At 51.7% G+C, this 21292-nt stretch overlaps 8 protein-coding genes across 8 annotated transcripts; 3 read left to right on the top strand and 5 right to left on the bottom strand.

Moving 5' to 3' along the window:
- Nucleotides 1-8: 8 nt before the first annotated feature.
- BO79DRAFT_209720 (40S ribosomal protein uS13) lies at nt 9-1385 on the bottom strand. Its single transcript, XM_025682654.1, has 3 exons — nt 1305-1385; nt 863-1028; nt 9-693 (listed from the first exon to the last, which is right to left on the bottom strand). Exons 1-3 carry the CDS (start codon nt 1306-1308, stop codon nt 396-398), a joined length of 468 nt encoding a protein of 155 aa, XP_025538529.1. The 5' UTR covers nt 1309-1385; the 3' UTR covers nt 9-395.
- Nucleotides 1386-2100: 715 nt separating this feature from the next.
- BO79DRAFT_268935 (uncharacterized protein) lies at nt 2101-5223 on the top strand (the record flags this gene model as incomplete). The annotated part of the gene is made up of 2 exons (XM_025687149.1): nt 2101-4580; nt 4614-5223. 2 exons carry the CDS (start codon nt 2101-2103, stop codon nt 4993-4995), a joined length of 2862 nt encoding a protein of 953 aa, XP_025538528.1. The 3' UTR covers nt 4996-5223.
- A 476-nt stretch (nt 5224-5699) lies between these two features.
- On the bottom strand, nt 5700-6896 carry BO79DRAFT_209718 (peroxidase). Its single transcript, XM_025682653.1, has 2 exons — nt 6670-6896; nt 5700-6612 (listed from the first exon to the last, which is right to left on the bottom strand). Exons 1-2 carry the CDS (start codon nt 6777-6779, stop codon nt 5781-5783), a joined length of 942 nt encoding a protein of 313 aa, XP_025538527.1. The 5' UTR covers nt 6780-6896; the 3' UTR covers nt 5700-5780.
- Nucleotides 6897-7683: 787 nt separating this feature from the next.
- On the bottom strand, nt 7684-9320 carry BO79DRAFT_175419 (MFS transporter; the record flags this gene model as incomplete). Its single annotated transcript, XM_025679798.1, has 1 exon — nt 7684-9320. The coding sequence occupies one exon, from the start codon at nt 9318-9320 to the stop codon at nt 7797-7799; it is 1524 nt and encodes a 507-aa protein (XP_025538526.1). The 3' UTR covers nt 7684-7796.
- Nucleotides 9321-10138: 818 nt separating this feature from the next.
- On the bottom strand, nt 10139-12109 carry BO79DRAFT_256290 (uncharacterized protein; the record flags this gene model as incomplete). Its single annotated transcript, XM_025686184.1, has 1 exon — nt 10139-12109. One exon carries the CDS (start codon nt 12107-12109, stop codon nt 10139-10141), a length of 1971 nt encoding a protein of 656 aa, XP_025538525.1.
- Nucleotides 12110-13128: 1019 nt separating this feature from the next.
- Nucleotides 13129-14819, top strand: BO79DRAFT_209715 (HSP70/90 family co-chaperone CNS1). Its single transcript, XM_025682652.1, has 3 exons — nt 13129-13462; nt 13539-13811; nt 13865-14819. The coding sequence occupies exons 1-3, from the start codon at nt 13165-13167 to the stop codon at nt 14578-14580; spliced, it is 1287 nt and encodes a 428-aa protein (XP_025538524.1). The 5' UTR covers nt 13129-13164; the 3' UTR covers nt 14581-14819.
- An 875-nt stretch (nt 14820-15694) lies between these two features.
- BO79DRAFT_268930 (uncharacterized protein) lies at nt 15695-16919 on the top strand (the record flags this gene model as incomplete). The annotated part of the gene is made up of 2 exons (XM_025687148.1): nt 15695-15761; nt 15816-16919. The coding sequence occupies exons 1-2, from the start codon at nt 15705-15707 to the stop codon at nt 16917-16919; spliced, it is 1161 nt and encodes a 386-aa protein (XP_025538523.1). The 5' UTR covers nt 15695-15704.
- Nucleotides 16920-17286: 367 nt separating this feature from the next.
- Nucleotides 17287-21146, bottom strand: BO79DRAFT_175413 (putative nuclear serine protease HtrA2/Nma111). The gene is made up of 4 exons (XM_025679797.1): nt 20293-21146; nt 17922-20222; nt 17661-17858; nt 17287-17585 (listed from the first exon to the last, which is right to left on the bottom strand). The coding sequence occupies exons 1-4, from the start codon at nt 21091-21093 to the stop codon at nt 17412-17414; spliced, it is 3474 nt and encodes a 1157-aa protein (XP_025538522.1). The 5' UTR covers nt 21094-21146; the 3' UTR covers nt 17287-17411.
- Nucleotides 21147-21292: the final 146 nt, after the last annotated feature.

The following is a 21292-nucleotide window of genomic DNA, read 5'->3' as shown; positions in this document are numbered from 1 at the left end:
TACCGTCTGTACGTAGTGTAGAACACGAAATTGATTCAGAGAGTCGACAACTAGGCGCATGGACGTCTCAGTCGATAGTAAAAGGTAGACCACTCCCATGGAAACCGAGCCATAAGAGCCTACTCATAATTCGCCACCAAGCGACTCGTACATTCGTAAATCGTAAAACAGCAGAAAAAAGAAATGTGAGGAAAGGATGATTTGGTATTCATTCATATTGGTATGATTCTTTTCATTTCGGACACGGCATTTTCTAATATTGTTCCCGGTCCCAGGGAAGATTTCGTTAAAAAAATCCACACCAACATACACAAAAGGAATCCATCCTTCCCACGATCCACTCCAGCAAGTACGAAGAAACAAACGCAGATGATATGACCCCGATGATTGTTTTTTTAGTTCTTCTTCTTGCTGACACCGACGGTGCGTCCACGACGACCGGTGGTCTTGGTGTGCTGACCGCGGACACGGAGACCCCAGTAGTGACGGAGACCACGGTGGGAGCGGATCTTCTTCAGGCGCTCGAGATCCTCACGGATCTTGCTGTCGAGGGAGTTGGAGACGACCTGGGAGTCCTTGCCATCGGTGATGTCGCGCTGTCTGTTGAGGAACCAGGTGGGGATCTTGTACTGGGTGGGGGCCTGGAGGATGGTGACGATACGCTCGAGCTCTTCGGTGGTGAGTTCACCAGCGCTGTAAGAAATATCAAAGTCAACTTGGTGTTCTTGTATGTATCCCTTATCCCTTCGGGGTCTCTGTTTTCTCGTGGCCCTTGTTTCCCCCCCCTCTTATTGTGTCCGTGTGACCAACTCCTCTCCATCCCATTTGTTCGAAACCATCGAGGAAAGTAGTGTAAACGTACCGCTTGCTGAGGTCAACGTCGGCCTTCTTGCAGACCAAGTTGGAGTAACGGCGACCAACACCCTTGATCTGGGTCAAGGCGTACATGATCTTCTGCTTACCGTCAACATTGGTGTTGAGCAGACGCAGAATGTACTGGAAGTTCGTCTTCTCGCCGGACACGAGCGCTAAAAATTCCGAAGAAAAAACCGAAGTCAGCCTTTCTGTCTTGCAAAATCGGTTGTTGCCATAATGATGATGATGATGATGATGGAGCAAGTAAAAAAATTCAATGATTCCGTCGCCGCTGTTTCCTGCCCGTCTGTATCCGCGATGATGAATTTCCTCCAAAAACCCCTCAGCGATTTATGAATATTTCCTCCCAAAATGACCGGCAAAAAACGAACAGCGACGGAAATCAAAGATGCAGGGTTGGAAATCCGATTTCAGGGTCTTTCACGTACACATGATGGGCGATGGCGCGAAGGACCGCGATTGATTGTCGACAGGCGAGAGGGATGAGAAGGAGGTGAAATCGAGGCGGGCTTGCGAGTGCTTCTTCCAACTTTGCTCTCGCCCGTTGTGGGATCGGGTAAGCTGGGCTCTAGCCTATTCGGGTATGGTGGGATTCAGGGCTCGCTTGTGCTTCGGGCTATTCCGGAATAGGGTATATTATCACTTGACTGTCTTGTGCACGTGATTTGGTTGCTCTGGTACGGTAGTCTGCGTATGCCAGCCGTGTAGTATTTTATTCCTGCCTGAGGCATGTATGATATAGAACATCGCAGTACGACGGGATTCACCTCATCTTCATCTTTCCAAGTGCCTTGTTAGCAGATATCTCCGTGATATGATTACCGGTGTGTTTGGAATATGCCTCCAGACCATATCTTTATTTTGAAACACCTGTTGAGAATGATTTCTCCTATATTCTCCTTGGCTGGTTGCAAGGAATATGCCAGCCAAATCCGTCAAATTGCACTATGTACTTGACAATTTGCCTAACTAAAGTGTTCTCTCCTTGAAAATACACCCAAAATGACGGATATTGCAGTGAAGCTCAGTATATCTGAGTCTTCATCGCTGTGTAACATGAGATTTCCCTGGGGTATAAGTATGAAGCAGATTGATCGCTCTCTCCAGATTTTCTATCAGCAGCTGCTTTGCCTCGTGTTCCATCCAAGAGCCAAATAATCAGTATTCATTCACCCAAGCATTCTCTCTGGAAAGCTACTTACGGTCCTCGAAGCAATAAGCAAAATGGAGTCAGGCTCACAGCCAATTGAATATGTCGAGTGTAGGCACCCGCTCTTCGATGTTGACCAGCTCGAAGAGCCTGCCGAGACAGACCAACTATGCGGAAAACGCATCAAGACGTTGACCGATATTCTGCTCAACGGGGGCAGGGGCGTATACGACAAGCTGTTGGATTTTCATGGCTGGGGTTATAAGTATAACACTGATTCCCATTCTTCCCTTCAGCCAAGGCGGGTAAAGGTGGCAATCCTAATGAAAATCATCTGGAATCAAGCTGAATATCACCAGCCCAAGTCAGTGGAAGAACTCTTCAACTGGGGAAGGGACGCTGGCCCTCGATTGCTGAAACAGGGGTGTGTTCAGGGCTTGAACAATTACCTACCCATAAGTAGGTGTTCCCCTGATCCCCCAAGGGTTTTGCAAGCATCAGACTCACGGACCCGTGGGTCTGTTAGGTCTTCTGGTGATATACCGGAGGAGTATGTGAAGGTTATGGAAAAGCAACTCTATAAACTCGGTAGGCTCGACGAAGAGCTTCTTGAACTTGCGACACCACAAGGGGATCAAACGGAAGAAGAACAAAGCGAATGCATGGAAAGTAGTACTGAAAATTCGGAAGAATCCGAACATACAGAGTGGCTCCCTTCAACCAGTCCTGAGGACCAGGGAGTCGAAGATGAAATGACCGACATCGAAGAGGAGGAAACCTCTGACCGTGATGAGGGGGATCCTATGGAAGAATGTTCCTCGGGTGGCAGAACACCAACTCATACGATAAAAGTCGAAAGCCCTGCTACGCAGCATGAAGAAAGCTTCTCAGAGAGCCGGAGACCAAGTGAACACAACACCGAAGGTGTCAGTGACCCTAACACCACAACTTCTGCATCCCAGCAGTTCCGGAGAGCAGAACCACTACCTAACCAGCATGCCCAGTTAGTTACTGAGGCAGTGCAACGTGCTGTCATGAAATTTGCTTATCACGAGCTTGAACGCCATCAGACTGCTGCCCCGTTGGACATGCCACGACCATGGCTGACCGCCAACTTAAATACCATGAACAATGTCCAGTACAGCTTACATCCAGTAACAGCTGAGGTAGAGCTGCACGCCCCAGGCAACCCGCAACGCCCCCGGATTACCAGGCCTTATAGAGGACGAGGCCCTGTTAGCACGAATCTCAGCGAAAGTGCGATTGGCTGTGCTATCATCGCAGGCCGACTGCTAGATGCCGGGTCCACCAACATCGACCGCAAGCAGCCGGGCTGGCAGGATCGCTTCACAGGTATTGACCAAGCCTTCATTGAAGGGACCGATGCTCAATGGGATTTCCTCGATAGAGAAACGAGTCTTAATCTAGTCGAATGCTTTGCTAGTTTCCTCCCAGCAAATGCTCGACAGGCCACGGGGCCTACTCAGGCTATGCGAACCGTCTGGCGCAAATTTACGCGCAAGTTTGACCAGTTCGCGTACTCATACAATGAGAAGACTACTGCGCACTGTGATTGTGGGTCATCCAGGGATAGCAAAACCACTGTGAATGGCACCCGCTTGACCACTCTAGCACCGCCTGTGCTCGAGACTGATCGGAACGGCGTGAGTATGGAGGAAGTGCTGTCTCGAGTATTTGACCCTCAGCGCCAGAGAACCTGCATCGAATGTAACCATTCAGTCAACTATGAGAGACAATTCAATAACGTCCCCATGCGCCTGGTAGTGGAACTCGGCCCTAATGTATCTATACGGTCACATACAAAGGACATTACCCTATCATATCATGATGATGGTGGTGAGGGGCAGAGAGTCACATACCGCTGGATAGGAGGGATATACTCACCAGTACCAGGTTATTTGTGCCTCTTGTGGAATGGTGCCGAACGTGGGGTGCACTGCACGAACCTGTGTTCGTATGAAAGCCATGTGCACGACGGAGCCATACTTGGACTTCCCATGTCAGAAAACGGCCCGGACAAAGTGCCCGAGCGTTTTTGGAGGAATCAGCAGATCCCCTTGCTCTTCTACGAGCAGGTTCTGAACCCGAGTCTTGGCGAGCTCCAAGTAGCTGTGAGTGCAGTTAGCGGCATGCTAGAGTCTGCCTCCCAGGGTGAGCTTTTCCTCCAGCAAAGTCCTGGTTGGGCCCCGCCCGAACTACCACCTCGGCAGCAGAACCCATATCCTTGGGAACCTAGTACACTGCCTGACATTATGATACGCTTTAAAAGGGCCAATCCGGATCTTCGGAACATGCTGGTCCTCGGTACGCAACCCCAGGCGCAACCCCAGGCGCAACCCCAGGTACAACTCCAGGTACAACCCCAGGTACACGCCCAGGTGCAACGCCAAGAGCAGGCTGCACCTAGCAGGCCTAGAGGACCGCGAGCACAGCCTTACGTTCCAGCTCATCCATACGCGATTATGTCCATGGGCCCCACACCGATCATGTCAGCAGATACGCCATCGCCTGCAATCATGATGTCAGGTTCACCGTATGTAGGTGGTGCAATGCCACCGCCTCCTAGGGTCAGGCCGATGTATATAACTAGGCCGGAATATCGGCATGTGCCTCCTGCCAGTCCTGCTCGGCAACACCCCCCTCTCCATAATCCAGCTCTCCATGGGTCTTTGGCTTCCTCTCCTGTAGCCTTTCCTCAACAGAGAGTCGCTTACAGTCCGGGGATTCCGACCACCGATCCACCACCCTCTTATGAAGTCGTACAGGCGATGACCAGCCAAATGCAGCTGACAAACCCGAATAGCAGCGCCTATGGTGGCCATGGGCCTACTATGATGGGTCAATCCTCCTCGCCGCGATCACAACCACAGCTACCACAACCACAACTACCACCAACCCATCCGGAGAATTGGGTGAATAGACCCGGCCACCATAGGCCTCGCCACTGAGGTCTTCACCTGCAGCCCCGCCAGACGCACCACGACTATGAAGACATGCTAGCCAACCAAAAATGAAGAGCGATGGATTAAGACTCTCCCCTTATAGCTTGGGTTCGGGTTTCAGAAAATGATAGATAGAAAACAACATAGACATCATAACTTTTTTTTTTTTTTCTTTATTCAAAAAGCACTTACTACTGCACCAGATCCAATAACTAAGACATATAGTACTGTCCGAAATACTTTCATGGGTAGAATTAGAATGCCGTCTTCAGCGGTGGTAGTTCATATATAAACTCAGAGAACGGATCCTGGTCCAGAAATCCGGGGAACAATAAAAAGGGGAAAGGAACTAGGTCATACCAGCACAATAACCCTTTCTCTCAATAACCGAGCAGCTTTAGTACCTCTAGCCTCCCGACTAGTCAAGGATGGAATGGAGTAACCTAGCACGGCTACTGGGCTGGTTTCAAGGTGAACGCGTTGCCAGCTATGCCGGTGGGAGCCAATGACGGCCGGGCCAAAGTCAGCGCATGGACCTTTCCCCGCATTCATTGAATCCCCCGGCCTTTTTTCCCTTTCTCTCTTTTATGTCTCTCCCTCGCTTCTTTCTCTCTCCTTGCTTTCTTCTTTCTCTCAACTACTTTGAAATGACGGGCTCTTTCGTTTCTTCATTATTAATGAACTTGAGATTTATTACTCTAGCCAGTGTACACGCTTCGGTCTCTATCCAATCCTCTAAATCCTTCTATGGTATATCAAATCAATGATCCTCCCAAATATCCATCGCGTATTTACAGCCTGGCCCGCACAGGTTCGGCCTTCGGCTTCTTCGGTGGTCCTGTCGGCGTGTTACTCTTCTTGGGAGCAGAGATATAACCTCCCTTGACATTGTCGGTGTTGAGAACAGCACCCTTCTCGTCTCGTCGAATACCCAGCTCGACCAACTTCGCGAACACCTTCGCAAAGTGGTCAAAGAACAGGTCCTTGTCCTCTGCATACTTCTCCACCCACTGTCGGAAGGATGGGTCCGTCTTGAGTGCAATATCGGTGGGCAGCATCATTAACAACTCGTCTCCCTCCTCCGCATCCGGATCCTCATATACGAACTGGCTCATGCCGTTCGCCAACTTCCGAGGCGTCCACTCCAACTTTAATAGCAGCTTAAAGAATTGATTGGAGAATCGTGTTGGGTTGTTCACCCAGGGACCTTCGAACCCACTGCGATCGGTATGGCACCGACCCAGATTGTGTCCTCCTGCCAACGCCACAATCTCCTGGTCGTTGAAGCCCATCCGGTTGAAGATAAAGCGGAGATGGTCTGCACCCTGAGCACCGTCAGGTAGACGGCCACGAGGTGGTACCTTGGAGTCGTCGACCAGGTCCGTCCGACCTGGCTTCCACTCGACTTCCGGCCCGCCCATCTCCTTGATCGCCACCACGCCTGCTAACGTCCACAAATCGGAGTATGTAATCCAAGGATGCTTCTCCTTTACAGGTTCTAAAAATGCCCGACCGTATTGAAGGCCTGCGTTTGACGGATCGCCCCCCTCTGCTTCATATCGCATGCCCGCACCGTTGCTGCCGCCCGTGTCGGTTTCGGCGTCGTAGGTACCCGCGGAGTGCCTGCTCAGGGGTTAGTGGCGACTGACAAGCATAACATTCAGCCTGGAGGTGACTCACCATGCCAGTCGGACAAATACTGGGCCTGCGCTTCCGTCATCATAGTCTGGCTTCTTCAGCTGTGCGACAATGTCCTTGCGGACGGCGTTGTAATCGCCCGGGCTGCTCATCTCGGCCGATAGATCGGTCGTCCGGGGTAGTGCGGTGGGTCGGGATTAGGGGATGTGAAAATTGTTCACGCGATGCTGGAATTTCCGGGAGGGTTGCAGCACAGGAACACGGTGACTAGGGATTAGGAGAGAAGAAAAATGATCACCAGAGATAGGGAAAGAGAACGAAATAAGGAGCGTTCCTTTTGTTGGCAAGACACATGAAGGGATGGCGACCAGTGGATCCGCGGCCCGAATTCATGGAGGGCCAGTGCCAGTGCCGAGGTTCATCGCCAGGGCGGCGAACTGGACCCGTCTTTGGGAACTCGCTGGAACTATCGCTCCCAGTCCGATTATTGCTTATCGGATTCGCTGATTGGACGCTCACTACGGTGCAGCGATGAATCGACCCATCTTCATATGAAGGGAGGCAATTTACTGGTATTCTCATTGCTATCTAGAGGAGATTGCGACCATGTGGTTTCTCCAGCACTTGGATGGAGGAAATGAGGTCACCGATGTGTTTTTCTCGCCATCCTGGCTCCTTCAGTTGAATCAATTGCCGTTACCCTCGGAATTTGAATTCCCGGTTTTTGCTCCCGCCTCGACGGGCGTACGGAATTCTAGGCTTGTCGAGTGATCACGAGCAATGCAGAGCAGCACACTTGATTGGTTCTGCATCTGCAGACTTATTTGATTTGTCCAGTGCCCATAAGGAGAGGGTGTGTTTCTGAGTTAGCGTGATGCGAATAGCAGCGCAGTGAAAATAAACGATAGAAAGGTTTGCACTTGCGATTATGGGCACGCAATAATGAGGGCCGAGGGCCATAAGATCACCCGGAATGACTGCTATCCCCTTCGCATATCCCGTTGCAATATGGTGGCTCATCTGTCATACGTTGAGTGTCAATTTAATCTATTAACTGAATAGTATTTTGGATTTGCCACTATGCAGGCGGGCTCTGTGGCTATGTCTATAATGAGCACGCCGGATTATATACGCTCTATCTCTATCCTTATCGAAATGATGAAACACAATCATTCAGCTGCTTTTTCCAGCTGATTCTCTTCCTGGTCCGGTTTCGGTCTGCTCTTGATGAGATAGAGCACACTAATGGCAACTCCAAGCCCACCCAGTCCGATACCCATGTACAAGGCTCCGCGATACCCTTTAAGCGTATCATGGAAGGTTTGGCCACCGTTATTCACATGCACCTCGACAGTGCCCGCAAAGCCCAGCCCCAGCGAGATGCTATAATTAACGACCGTCGTGACCAACGATGCCGCAACACCCTGATGGCGACGCCCGACTGCATTCGACAAGACAACCGTGGCCGCAGGGAACGACATGTCCATTCCCCAAGGAGTGACCAACAGCGTAACAAAGGACAACGCCCAATACGTCTGATGAACCGGAGCGATAGCCGAAAATATATTACCCAGGGTGAAAGCCACCATGGCCATCAGCATGATCCAGCCGGGCCGCATTTTCGCCATGAGGAGTCCCGTCGTGAATGAGGCCGTCAGTCCGGACAAGGCCGGCGGTATGAACTGCGCCGATGCCAGCAACGGCGATACGCCTCGGATATTCTCCAAGAACCGCCAGAAGTAGTAGACCCAGATGCCGAAACTGGCCCAGCCACATGCAATGCAGCCCAGGATAAAGCAGACGTCGAGATCCAGCGCGTGGAACGGGATGAGTGGCTTGGCCGCGTACTTGATCTCCCAGACGAAGAACATGGCTAGAATCAGGGCTCCGATGATTAGCAGGATGTATACATACGCCTCCTGCCATCCTACCACGGGCGCCTGGTTCCACGCGATGTTGATCAGAACCAAGCCTGCGACTCCGAAGAATGCCCCGGCCACGTCTAGTTCAGAAACCAACTGCGCAAGCGACATACCCTGCGCAACTGACGGGGAAGGAGGAATCGCAAGGAAGGACATGATCGCCAATACAAAACAATAAATTGCCATGGCCCAGAAAGTCCACGGCCACCAAGCGAGCTGGGAAAACAGCGACGCAAAGATGGCTCCCAAAACGGCGCCGTTTGGCGCGGTAGCCCCGAAGAGCGAGAAGACCATATACTTCTTCTTTCCCGGTCGGTACGTCGCACCCAGCAGCGCCAGGCCATTAGGAAGGAGCATCGCAGGCCCGATTCCTTGCAAGGTGCGCGCAAAAATGAACAGGATGTAGTTCGAATACACGCTCACCCCCGCCACCAGGGACCAGATCGCGAACCAGATCCACCCGGTGATATACAAGATACGGTATCCGAAAATATCGCCACAGCGACCGAAGAACAGAATGAAGGTACCGACAGTTAGGGAATACCCTGCGATTAACCAGCTGGAAATACCAGGGTTGGTGATGCCGAAGCTGTCGCTGATGATCTCAAGTGGGGCGAGGGTGTTTCCGAGCGCGGCCTGCGTCATGAACTGCGACATGCAGACCACGAAGACGAAGACGAGCTCATGAAGAGGCGAGAAAGTCTGAACGGCGGAGCGGATGGATTCGGATCGCGAAAGTGTGCCTTCGAGTGTACTGTCCGAGGAGGCCATCTCGGCGGTTGTATCTGTCATAATGATGATCGTCGTCGGGAAGCTTATTAGCAGCTGTCTAAGACGGGCCGTTGAAGTGTATGCCGTCAGCCACTATGCATGAAGAATCGGTAAAGTTCACCCCAGAGGCTTCCCTTTCGTCTCTCCCTTTTTGTTCCCCTGTTGAAAGGGCTTCCCAGAGTGATTTGGGAAGGGTTTCCTGAACAGAAATCAGGATTAAAGTTGACCGTTGAGCTGATGTCACCTCGGGTGGGAAAAAAAAGTTACAACGTGGGAAAGAGAAAAAAAAAGTGGGAATAAGTGGGGACGGCAACGGTCTTCGAAGAAGTTTCTATGGAGTACCAACACCGGTTATCGGACTTTGCCCCTGGCGCTTACACAGTAGGGAGGTGGGTATCTGGCCCTTTTATCTCTTTGCTGGTCGTCTTTAGTCTCGGATTTCGGTGGTTGTGTTATCTCGGTGGGTTGATACTTGATTGCTTTTGATTACGACTGAGATGGCTGGTGACCTTTGTGGGGGGTTACACTACAGCTACTACTAGTTTATTAGTTAGTTTGTATACGCAAACGTAGATTGCATAGTTAGCTTAGGATTAAGTGATTGAGCAGTGAGTTGTCCTGTTAAATTCGCCGCGGCACTACCTCTTCTTCGTTGATGAAAGTACTTCCGAAAATGTCGTCATCGTCATCCTAATCAATCTAATCTAGATTGATAGACGAGACTATATAGATAGATTGAGCCATAACACCAATACCCAACATAAGTCCACTCTTATAACCATAAATCAATCAATCAATCTGGCAATTACTTCTCCAACTCACAACTCAACTCCCCCCTCAACATCACAATCACCATCACCATCAACCTCACTCTCATCAATCAACCTATCTATCCTCCTCACAACCTCCCTCGTAACCCTAACCGTCCTCTGCAACGTATCCATCGCATTCCTCCTAACCCCATCCCCAATTCCCCCATCCATCTCCCCTTCCACCCCCTCCCACACCTCCCTCCCCCTCTCCCTCCATACCTCCCACCACCCCGCAACCCCCATCTCTCGCCGACTCACCATCTCCTCCCTCTTACTCACGCGGTCCTCCCGCTCCGCGACCCTCCTCTCCCGCTTCACCAGCTTCCCCTTCTGCCGCTCATACCGCTCCTGGTACCGCATCTTCAACTCCCCTTCGCGCACGATCCGCATTACCCGGTCTACGGGCGCTGCATCCTCCGCGCTGAAGTCCCCGGAGATTGTCCGGCTGTTGACGAAGTACATCGTGTTGGAGATTTCGTTGGCTAGGTTGCGGAGATGTGTGGCGCGGTGGTCCGGGGCGCTGCTGAGGTTGGTGTGCAGGTCGGCGAGGAGGGTGAAGGGCGTGGATGATGGGGGGTGAACGGGTTGTGATGATGGTGGTGGGGATATCTCTGACAGGGTACTGGTGCTGGTGCTGGTGCTGCTAGTGGTAGTGGTAGTGTTAGTGCTGAGGTTGGACGGTGAGGTGGGCCAGGGGAGGGCGTATGCTTGGGGGGTTTCTGAGGTTGGTGATGAGGAGGAAGAGGTGGATGAGGAAGATGGGTCTGACATTGTTTCTTCGACATCGTTGTTGGAAGAGGGATCTGACAAGGTCTCTTCGGCGTCACTTTCGGATGAGGAAAGCTCGATGATAAGCCCCGATCGAGCGTCGTAGAAGCAAGGAAATGGGGACGGACGAGGTTGTCCCTCTCCACCCCATCTTTCTTCGTTGTGTTGCTCTTCTTCTTCTTCCTCTACCTCAAAGTCACATCCAAAGCTTGCTGTATTGTACTCAGCAACAGCCCCTGCCTGGGAACTGATAAGAACCTGTCTTGAAGGGCCCTCGACCACGTTGACAATCTCCTCTTCCTCCTCCTCATACTCCGTCTCTTCTCCCATTTCCATCATGTCATCGTCGGATCCGTAAGATGTGGTATCGTCTTCGTCATAGTCATCGCTTTCATCATTTTGGAAGACCCCGTGGTCCTCCTCACGGTTCATGTCCAACCAAGCAGCAACGCCTGCTTGATCCATCTTCTCCCTCGAGGACAGGAATCTCTCGTTCGTCTTTCTCTCCTCACAACCCATATCCACCCAAGCGGGTGTTGCTGCTTGGTCCATCCTCTCTTCCGAAGGTAATCTAACTCCCCCATTCGGGTCCGTCTCATTCCACTCCTTCCACTCCTTCCACTCGGGGTCATCGTCAACCGTAACTGACGACGAAGTTCTGGCGTCATCATCCACTGCATGAGATTCTCCCTCATCAAGGTGAGTCATGCCCAGCGCAGCAAGCATGGAGGCTTGGTTGGCAGCGTACATTTCATCCTCGTCCTCTCCTTTCGTACCAGTCATCCTCATTCCCATGTCCATTCCTGTCCCGGCCACCTGGAAGTGGTCGCACGGTCCGTATGGCACGGATGTCTCGTGCATGCTTTGATCACCATAGCCATGATCGTAATTACCCATCATGTATGTGGCTGGGTATTCTGCAGCTGATGGACCTGTCTCGATGTTGGGGATGGTCGTTGAGCAATTTCCCCAGAAGCGGTTTGCCTCAGTGACAAGTTGTGAGACCTCAATGTTGGAGCAGTTGTCCACGAGGGTTTGATCGTTGCTGTTGAAGCTGGTATTGGTAGGCACGCCTGGGGGAAAGAGGTAGGGTTGGAGGATGGTATTATTGTTGCTGTTGTCTTCAAGGGAAGGACTAATGTCGGGGTCTGAGGTGAGAGTAGTGGTGGAGGGCGAGTTGGCGTTGACGGGGTGGAAGTTGCGAGACATGAGTGAATGCCACAGTTGTGTGTGTGGCTATGCAGATACAGAACTGGGACGGATGATGTGAATGGGGTACTGAATAGCCTAATATAACACAAGGATATACTGGGATATACTAGGTATCACAGCAGAAACAAGGGAAACAAAGAGATGTGATATTAGGGTTCCGAGTGGTAATAATGTGCTCACTACTAAGGAGTAGCAGGTACTTGAGGGTGTCACGAAGGTACCTTTTATAATCATTGCTATACGCTATATATGGAGGACTTTGGACTGATACTCCCATCAATGTAATGGTAGAGGTCAAATGACATGGTGGTTAAAGTTACACATGTGAAAGACATACGAGACTTCATTGAAGCTGTTAGTGAATGGGGATGGCTGTGTCGGTGGCTTCCGTAAGTAATGTAATGTGAAGTGAATAAAATTATGAATCTCAATAGTTTGAAAGAGAATGAGATTGAGGACTCGTCTATCGTTTCATTGCTTTCATTCACCTGACCCTCTCTACTTCCCGTTATATAACCCGCCCCAAATCGCAAGTTTCCCTCCAAGTAGGTGTTCTCCCCAAGAATACTTGACTTAAGAAGGAGGATTGCGCAACCAGCTAGCACCAACTGCACCTGATCATTCTTGGTCTGCCATGTCTTGGTCTTGTAGCCACTCTTCATTCATTGTGGGGGGTCTTGTCTAGATGAACGATCCTCTTTGTAGGGTCGTGTCCGGATAATCTAGAATTGATGGCATCTGCCGTACACTGCATTGCCCTTTGGCAATCTCCGACCTACCAGCAGGAACTAATTTACAATCAAAGAAGAGAAGAATACACATTATTGCTACCTGACAAATACAATCGCACCCCATCGGGAACAACCACATCCATCAACCATACCTGATCCATCAACAGATAAGATAAGGGCTAACCCCTCCCCACCAGTTTGCATCATTTGCATCTCCGATAACAGCAAATTCCTCTTTTCCATGACGATCATCTCCAATCCCCCTCACCCCAAAACAGAACACATCTCCTTCTCAGGCTCATAACCTCACATTGAACCAAAATGGGCCAAATAGAAGAACTCCCCGACGACTACGACGAGTCGCTCGAAGTCAACAAGCAGCCCCAACAACCCCCCGCGACCGCATCCAAAGATGAATTCACCCCACCTCCCCCGGAGGAGCTCCCCATTCCCATCAAGGAAGAGCGCCTCAAAGACCTGAATGCGGGCGCTGACCCCATGGCACCTCAAATGCCTCCTGCCATGGAGGCTGTGAGCACGCACACGACAGACGAGCTGGCGGATATCCTGAACCGCACGCCGCTGTTCATGACGGATATCAACAAGGCGTATGATGAGAGTTAGTTTTCCTTCTTAATTTAATTTCGGGAATATCTTAGCTGGATGATAGGCTAACGGGGTATGTATGTGGGTAGACGGCGAAAACCCCTTCCTTGATGCGATCCGCGCGCTCCAGAACGAGGGTACCCGCGGCGATGTCGCGCAGAACTTCCGTGAACAAGGAAACGAAGCTGCTCGCGAGAAGCGCTGGGCTGATGCGAAGGAGCATTACTCCAAGGGTATTGCGGTCTTGCTGGCCAAGGAGGATAAGTGGGATAAGCCTGAGGATGAGAAGGAGGAGGCCCGGTTGCGGAGGGAGGTCGAGGAGGCGTGCTATATTAATCGCGCGCTGTGTCATTTGGAACTGAGTATGTGGTTTACTGTGCCCTAAATTAGGGGGTGAGGTTGCTGACGTGGATAGAAAACTACCGATCTACGACCCTCGACTGCGCAGCTGTGCTGAAGCTGAACCCAAAGAACGTGAAAGCGTACTATCGGTCCGCCATGGCGTTGTTTTCGCTGGATAAGATTGTCGAGGCGGAGGATGTGGCATCCCGGGGATTGAAGCTGGATCCGAACAACAAGGCTCTTCAGATGGTTGCTGGAAAGATCGGCGAGCGCAAGGCTGTGCTTGAGCGCATCGCGGCGAGAAAGAAGGCCGAGGATGAGCGCACGCGCAAGGAGAAGACGCTGCTTAGTGTTGCGCTGAAGGCGCGTCAGATCCGTACTCGCAAGACAGATCAGCCTCCTGAGATGGAGGACGTGGGCATCAGACTGTCGCCCGATCCGCTGTCGCCGGAAAGTACGCTTGAGTTCCCGGCTGTGTTCCTGTACCACATGGATGCGCAGACGGATTTCATCAAGGCGTTCTCCGAAATGCATTCGATCGAGGATCACCTCGACTACATCTTCCCGTTGCCGTGGGATCAGAAGGGAGAGTACAAGATCAATACGGTGGAGTGCTTCATGGAGACGGTTACGGGTGGTTTGATCCGGGCTGGCAAGAAGGTGCCATTGGTACAGATCCTTAGTGGTGGAAAGGTTGAGGTTGTGGATGAGTTGGTGAAGATCTACATTGTGCCGACCAGCAAGAGCGCTAAGTTCATTGCTGAGATGAAGGCGCGCAAGGAGGCTTGAAAGCAATCAGTTGTTTGAGTCTATTGCAGTTGTTGGAAGCCGCTGGGTTATGCCAGGGCCATTTGAATGGACGGCTGTCCATTCGCCTATGTTGCGGTCAGTCCCGCGACATTCTCGAGTCGAGCCCAAACTTGAGCATGTATACATGCTGCCTGGACCGGCTCTTCTATTATATACCCACTGAGGTTTTGCGGCTGATAGCCGTTGTATATAACATCCTATGATGACGCCTAGACTATGAACGCACTTCCTACAACGGACGCATTATATTCATCTGCCACATTCGCAGCAACATTGGCCATTCTTTGTTTACTGTCCTGCTTTATGGTACTAACACAAATTCTTCCATTTAACCCACTTGAGATACCGTTCCAGCAGCAACATTTGTTTGGAACTTACCTTATATACTCTTTGAACTGAACCTCGATGTTCTTATCAATACTTCTTTGAGCGTTCGCTCGAAACATGCCTTTCTTGCGTCACATACTGCGTTCAGCTGTTGACGTCTTTCTGGATACCCCACAGACCACCCTCTGAGAAATTAACACCTGCTTATTTCCTTCTCAGTCATATGACTACTTCAGTGATTCTTGCTTTGGAGTCAATATGGACTGTTCATCCACCAGAATTACACTATACCGGCGCGCTAACTAGTAGACCAAAAACCATCTATCACGTCATTGGGGGGACAGAAACAAACACATGTCCCAACTTACTATATACTATAGACAACATATGGTTCCGGAGCATACCTTCGCAGATCCAATCATAGTTATCTGCTATGCACGGCATGTCTCAAAATCCAATACTGGCTCCAGCATAACCCCGACATGAATGCAATTACTGCCAGTCACTATGAGGTACAAATCGGCACCAAATACGGGTCCGCATCATCATCATCTCGTCAACGAAACAGAAAAACATTCAGTGGGTGAGTCAGACATTGCATCGTTACGTTCCAGGACGTAACCCCTAGATGATCCATGCCTCACCATGATAAGCATAGTCCTGGGGGTCTATATATCAGCGCCCGCTTTCTAATCTGGGGCTTCCATCTTCTCCCATCCCAGAGACCTATCATCAGTGTATTATTAAATCAACTCCTTGCCGTATATTTACATAAAATGTTTACCCATACGCCACAGACATCCATCCACCTCCCCCTGGAGATCCAAGAGAGGGTAAGTTCCAGTACAGCAGCTTGTTGCCACTCAGATCGTAACCATTAGCTTCAGATTGCCGATTACGCCACAGCCAACTCCAAATACCATGGCAAGGGGCACCTCAGGACCCTTCGCCAGGTGAGCCGGTCATTCTGTGCTGCTGCCTCTCGTGCCTTCTTCACTACCTGTACTGTCTACATCAAAGACAGCACAGATAACAGCCCCTTTTCCGACCTGAACGTTCTCCACCAAAGCAACATCGGACAATATATACGCACCTTAATCATCGAATGCCGTCCTCCCTGGGACCACATCCTAACCAATCCCGACACCATCCAACAATGGATCAACCTTCTCTCCACCACCCTCCCCCGCCTCGTCCGCCTCCGCCGCCTGGAATACCAAACCATACCAAACGGCACCCCAGACCAAGAGAACCTCTCCCGCCACTTCGCCAACCTCCTCGTCCACTGTATAGAAGCCTACCCCCCTCCCTCCCTCCAAGAAATCGACTTCCAACATAACTCACCTCAATTCTACGACTGTGACAACGATACTCTATATCCAGCCACAGCACAGCATATCCCTCACCCCGTGATAGCCCGCCTCCGCCACATCCAACTCTCATACACCTCCTCAGCATCGCCGCTCTTCGAGCGCGAGCCAACCGCGATCTTCAGCCTTCTCAGACACGCCCGACGTCTTGTCTCAGTCGAGCTATCTGGCCAAATGGACGGCAGGAACATGACTGCCAAGTCATGTCCATCTCTCGTCCATCCAGATGCGCCGTTGCGGTCTTTCACACTCGAGAATGTCTCGGTTAGTGCGAAGAGGCTGCGCGGGCTAAGACACTTTCATAAGACGCTACGACATGTAGCATTCCGTGGAGTGTTGTTGACTGCTGGGACGTGGGAGGATGTGCTATCTGAGCTGGGACAGTTGGAGGGGCTAGTTCTTCTAGAGGTGGAAATGTGCGGGTACGAGATAACGGCTAAGATGGAGACGGAGAAGGTTAAGGGATTAGTGCCTAGTTCTAAGATCGCGACATCGCGCTGTGGGGATCTTACGGCGTTGGAGTTGTGCGTTGCTGCGGTTAAGGGGCATAGGAGTAGGATTGGGTATGAAGCGATTTCGCGGGTTGTGGATCCCTTTGGAAGAGATATTATTGTTTGTTAGATCTTGGTCTTTGGATGATCTTGACACTTCTTTATATCTCTTTTGGATACTGTGTTTTCGTATCTGTGAGAGTTGCGTGGATGTCAATGATGGGGCTTTTGGTTATATGGTTGTTTTGTCACGTTATCTTCCTAACACCAGAGGCCTGTCTGCCTCTTGTGATGATTCATCTCCGTCACCGTCAACACATTGAAACCCGTTCTGGGTAATGATAAAGCCTTTGACTGAATCGCACGGACACGGAGATAGCAAGCTCATGCTTATATATACTCGGACACAATCGTGAGCAGGTGCTTTTTAATAGGGGAAAGGGCAATCAGCGATCTGGATATACTTTTGTCTCGGATAATTTACACCTCTGCACAAGCAACTAAGAATGTCTATCATTTTCCCATTTTTCACTTTCTTTTTACGTTTTCCAAAAGCCATGTCTGGTATACACATCTAACACGGCCATGCTCATCACAGAATACTATACAGTCCGCCCTGCACTCACTCCAGATCCGGCTCGATATCACTGACTCCATCAAACCCTTCGTCCATAGCATCCGGGTTCAAGTTCGCAGCATCCGGCGCAATGCCATCTTTATATTTATCCTTGTCGTGAGACACGGTCCGCCAGCCGGAAGGCTGGGACTGGTCTTTGATGTACTCGGACATGGGGAACTGGTAATAGATGTGTTAGTTTACCACGTTTTTCGGGATCTGGTAGAGAAAAATATAGGGGGGATTGTGACATACGTAATGATCGTTCTTCTTCATGGTCACTACCCACGGCACATTGTCAAATGTCACCGCGCGAAGGCGGAAATATGTGTTGTCGGGGATTTTGCTCACTTCTTCGGAGAAGCGGTCCAGGTTCGGGGTGGGGACACCGTTCACGGCGGTGATGAAGTTGGTTGGGGCTAGGCCGTATTGGTAGGAGGGGGATCCGCGACTCTGTAGAGTGGGTAGTTAGTTACCTAGGTAGCAGTGGCAAAGGCCGGAGGGAGGGGAGCATACTCTTGCGCTGACGTAGACTTCGCTGTGCAGCTTGGAAATCTGCTGACGGACCGCATGGTGTGGTTTCTGCAACACAGCACCACAGAACACGACGGCACGGTCAGTCTCTAGGTCCTCCGTTGGGACAGTTGGCACCTGGATCCGCATTTCTTGTCCGTTTCGGACAATCAGTGCTTCCAGCGTATCCTTTTCGTACATGATATCCAACTCAGAGACGCGGGTGATCAGCTGTCCGTCCAAGGTCAGGATGATATCACCCTCCTCGAACGTGTCGGCCGCCGAGTTGAATCCAGGTGGTGGGCAATCGACCTTGCGCACCATGAAGAGCTGATGCCGCGATGGGTTAGCTTGCGTCACCTTCTCAATCCATTCCTCCGACACGCCCATGATGCGAGCTTGACTCATCTGAACCACGTAGCTCTCCATGTTCAGAATCCGCAATTTAGGCATCTCTCCCTGCTGCACCTTCGACAGGACCGGCAGAAGAGATGGGGTCGCAAATCCTAGATGGTATTCCACATCTTTATGCGAATTGGACGTGCGTTCTCCAAGGTAGTTCAACCACAATGCCTGCACCACACCGTCCTCGCCAATCAGAACACCGTTAGAACACTGCCCGCTGAGTCCGGTATCCACAGTGATGGCGTCCAAATTGATCGCACGGTAGCGCGGTGCGGAGGCATTGGCTGGAATAGAAACAGTAGTGATGTCGGTTACGGCGGTCTTGGCCACAACAATCCGGAAGTTCTGATTGAATCCCACGAAGATCGTGTCCTGTCCCTGCTTGATGTAGTCGGTGCTGAGTTTGGCACTCTGAACCGGTGCCTGCACCAGGCTTGGGTCGTACTGGATGATGCTGTAGTTCTGGAGCGGATGCAGGAAAACTACTTTAGCGTTCACGATGATGGAGTCGGCCACCGTGATGTTGATGTCGCAGAGGTCGTACGGCACGATCGCGCGCGATACAACCACCAAACCCTTGTCTGCATCGACGACCAATCCGAACCCGGTCTTCTTGGCCTGGGGGTAGCCGTCCAGCTTCAGGGGCATCGTACATGATACCCGTACGAAGCTGCGCACAATGTCGGCCGCAGCAGGCTGGCTAACACCATCGAGTTGGATGAAATCGGCTTTCCTCGGAACCGGAGGAAGAGCTGGGATAGGGTCCGCGAGGTCCGAAAAGTCCCACAGACCGGAGTTGTCGTTGCGCACAGCCAGTCGCATCTTCGGGTGCCAGTGTCGATCGATATAGACGATGCTGGTGCCGCGGGTGTGGAGATCGCGAATATGCCGATACGAGATCACCACGCGCGAACGATCGGGGATTGTTCGCATCACTTCCACGAACTCATCGAGATTGCGAGTGGGTCGCTTGTCCACCGAGTCGATGATCCATCCTGAGAGGGTGTTTTCCAGCTTGAAGGAGCCTGCAGCCTCGCAGACGTAAACACCGCGAGTAGCGATGGCATACAGCCGCGACTGCTGGTAAGACAGGTTATGAAACGTGCCTCCAGCCACCGTCACAAACCGGTCGGGCGTGATGGCATGCAGGTCGCCAACCTGGCACTCAATCTCCACATTCTGACCGCCTCTTTGAACGAGCAGATGCACTGTCTGCCCAACACTCGAGTCCAGGATGTCATCCAACCGGATGAATTGGGTGAGAAGCTCCCCGTTGACCTGCAGAAGCACGTCTCCTTCTTCGAGCTTTCCGTCCGCCGGGCCTTCAGGCAGAATGATCTCGGCCACCAGCATGCTGGTTTCCGTGGGCGCTGCTTTACGCACGGTCGCCTCCCACTCGGGCGTCAAGCCCAACCGACGACACTCATCGAATGGCTTCAGGATCCACTGCGTCTGAATCGTTCCACGCGTGACAGGCTCTCCGCGACGGATGCATTCCAGTGCGCGTAGAGGTCGGTCCAGAGGGAGGAAGTAATCCGTCGCTGCACCGTCTGCACGACCACCGGCCTGCAGAGCAATCGCATGACCATCAATGTTGACTACAGGACTGCCGGAACTTCCACCGCTAGCTGCTGCAGCGGCCTGGATATAATTCGTATTAAAGTCACTGTAGCCATCGCCGTATTCGGGCGCGTTTCTATCCAGTCGACTAATGACACCAGACAGAATACTCAATTTTTCTCCTGCGTCATTACCAACGACGCGAATTTCAGATCCCACTTTAGCTGCATCCGGCTGCAGTTTCAGCTCCCTCAGTTTCATATATCGTATAGCCTTCGGATCGAATTTCAGAATTCCAAAGTCGTGTACTGGGTCCCGATACACGGGACGGACGTCGCACTAACGTAACCAATACGAATCAGCATTCCTGTCCCAAGAAAGCTCCACATGCGGAGAGAGCACAACTTACTTCCTCATGGTTATCAAAGATACAGTATCCCCAGAAAGGTCCAGGGCAAACCACGTGTCGATTTGTCAATATGTATCCATTCTCTGCATCCACCACAAACCCAGTAGCCTGACTACTCATAGACAGCTCCGTGTCAAAGGAGCAGGTCTGACAGAAGTGGATAGATACAACGCTCTTCACAACCTCCTCTATGGTAGCTTGCCATTCCGGCGAATCAGCCTGAGCAGGCCCTACAGGCAGCAGACGACCCGCATCTTCATCATCCTCCACATCATATACCGTCCCATTGGCGGGCGTCGAATCCCCAGGTGTCAATGCGCTCGATTCGGGGCGAAGATGCTTTACAGGCCGTTCAGCGGGTGCGGTGATAGAGCTGCGCTTGCGCTTGGCGCCTGCATCTCCGTTCAAATCCATCGGGTCTGCACGAGAACGTATACCACTGGGTCTCGTAGAGTGTATAATGAGCGAGCTGAGAGAGCGGATGGGCGCCTGACCAGGGCAGATGCTCGTGGTGACACCGGGCGCTGCAGCGGCCGGGCACAAAGAAAAGTGTCGACTAGAGCGCCAATAGGCAGTAACTCTAGGATTGCGAGTAACTACTGACCTCGCAGGCGACAGGGTAAATCCGATGGGATTGGCGATAGAGCGATGAAGAGGCAAATAAATATTAGAACGAGACGGCGGCGATGACGGCGGCGGCGGCGGCGCGGCGGAGGTAGAGGCAGCGGCCCTCGCAACAGAATTGTTCGTAGCGACAGACAGTAGGCTCCTTCTGTGGATGTGGAGCCAGACGCAAGACATTCACAAGGCCCCCTAACAAGAGAGACTGCAACAGCGAGGGGCGGATGACGAGGACCGTGAGGAAGGAGGAGAAAAGGAACTGAAGTCAGGCGAGCTGCAGTGGCAGACAGAACTGAAAAGGGAACCGGGCGGACACCTCGATTGACGCCCTCTGATTGGCCCTGGCCCGGCGGAGCTGCGGCGTCTTCTGACCTGATCA

Source organism: Aspergillus costaricaensis (assembly GCF_003184835.1).
Source record: "Aspergillus costaricaensis CBS 115574 unplaced genomic scaffold BO79scaffold_20, whole genome shotgun sequence".
NCBI lineage: Eukaryota > Fungi > Ascomycota > Eurotiomycetes > Eurotiales > Aspergillaceae > Aspergillus > Aspergillus costaricensis.
This window is presented reverse-complemented; position numbering and strand designations above follow the sequence as displayed.

What these genes read in the sequence shown, in the direction of transcription:
- BO79DRAFT_209715 (XM_025682652.1), top strand. Translation starts at nt 13,165, where the DNA reads ATGGGCCAAATAGAAGAACTCCCCGACGACTACGACGAGTCGCTCGAA. An exon ending in CAACAAGGCGTATGATGAGA is followed by an intron (nt 13,463 to 13,538) that starts GTTAGTTTTCCT and finishes GTATGTGGGTAG; the next exon opens with ACGGCGAAAACCCCTTCCTT. An exon ending in GCTGTGTCATTTGGAACTGA is followed by an intron (nt 13,812 to 13,864) that starts GTATGTGGTTTA and finishes TGACGTGGATAG; the next exon opens with AAAACTACCGATCTACGACC.
- BO79DRAFT_209718 (XM_025682653.1), bottom strand. Translation starts at nt 6,779, where the DNA reads ATGAGCAGCCCGGGCGATTACAACGCCGTCCGCAAGGACATTGTCGCA. An exon ending in GTATTTGTCCGACTGGCATG is followed by an intron (nt 6,613 to 6,669) that starts GTGAGTCACCTC and finishes ACCCCTGAGCAG; the next exon opens with GCACTCCGCGGGTACCTACG.
- BO79DRAFT_209720 (XM_025682654.1), bottom strand. An exon ending in GACGTTGACCTCAGCAAGCG is followed by an intron (nt 694 to 862) that starts GTACGTTTACAC and finishes TATTTCTTACAG; the next exon opens with CGCTGGTGAACTCACCACCG.
- BO79DRAFT_175413 (XM_025679797.1), bottom strand. Translation starts at nt 21,093, where the DNA reads ATGTCTTGCGTCTGGCTCCACATCCACAGAAGGAGCCTACTGTCTGTC. An exon ending in TCTTTGATAACCATGAGGAA is followed by an intron (nt 20,223 to 20,292) that starts GTAAGTTGTGCT and finishes TGGTTACGTTAG; the next exon opens with TGCGACGTCCGTCCCGTGTA. An exon ending in AAGTCTACGTCAGCGCAAGA is followed by an intron (nt 17,859 to 17,921) that starts GTATGCTCCCCT and finishes CCCACTCTACAG; the next exon opens with AGTCGCGGATCCCCCTCCTA.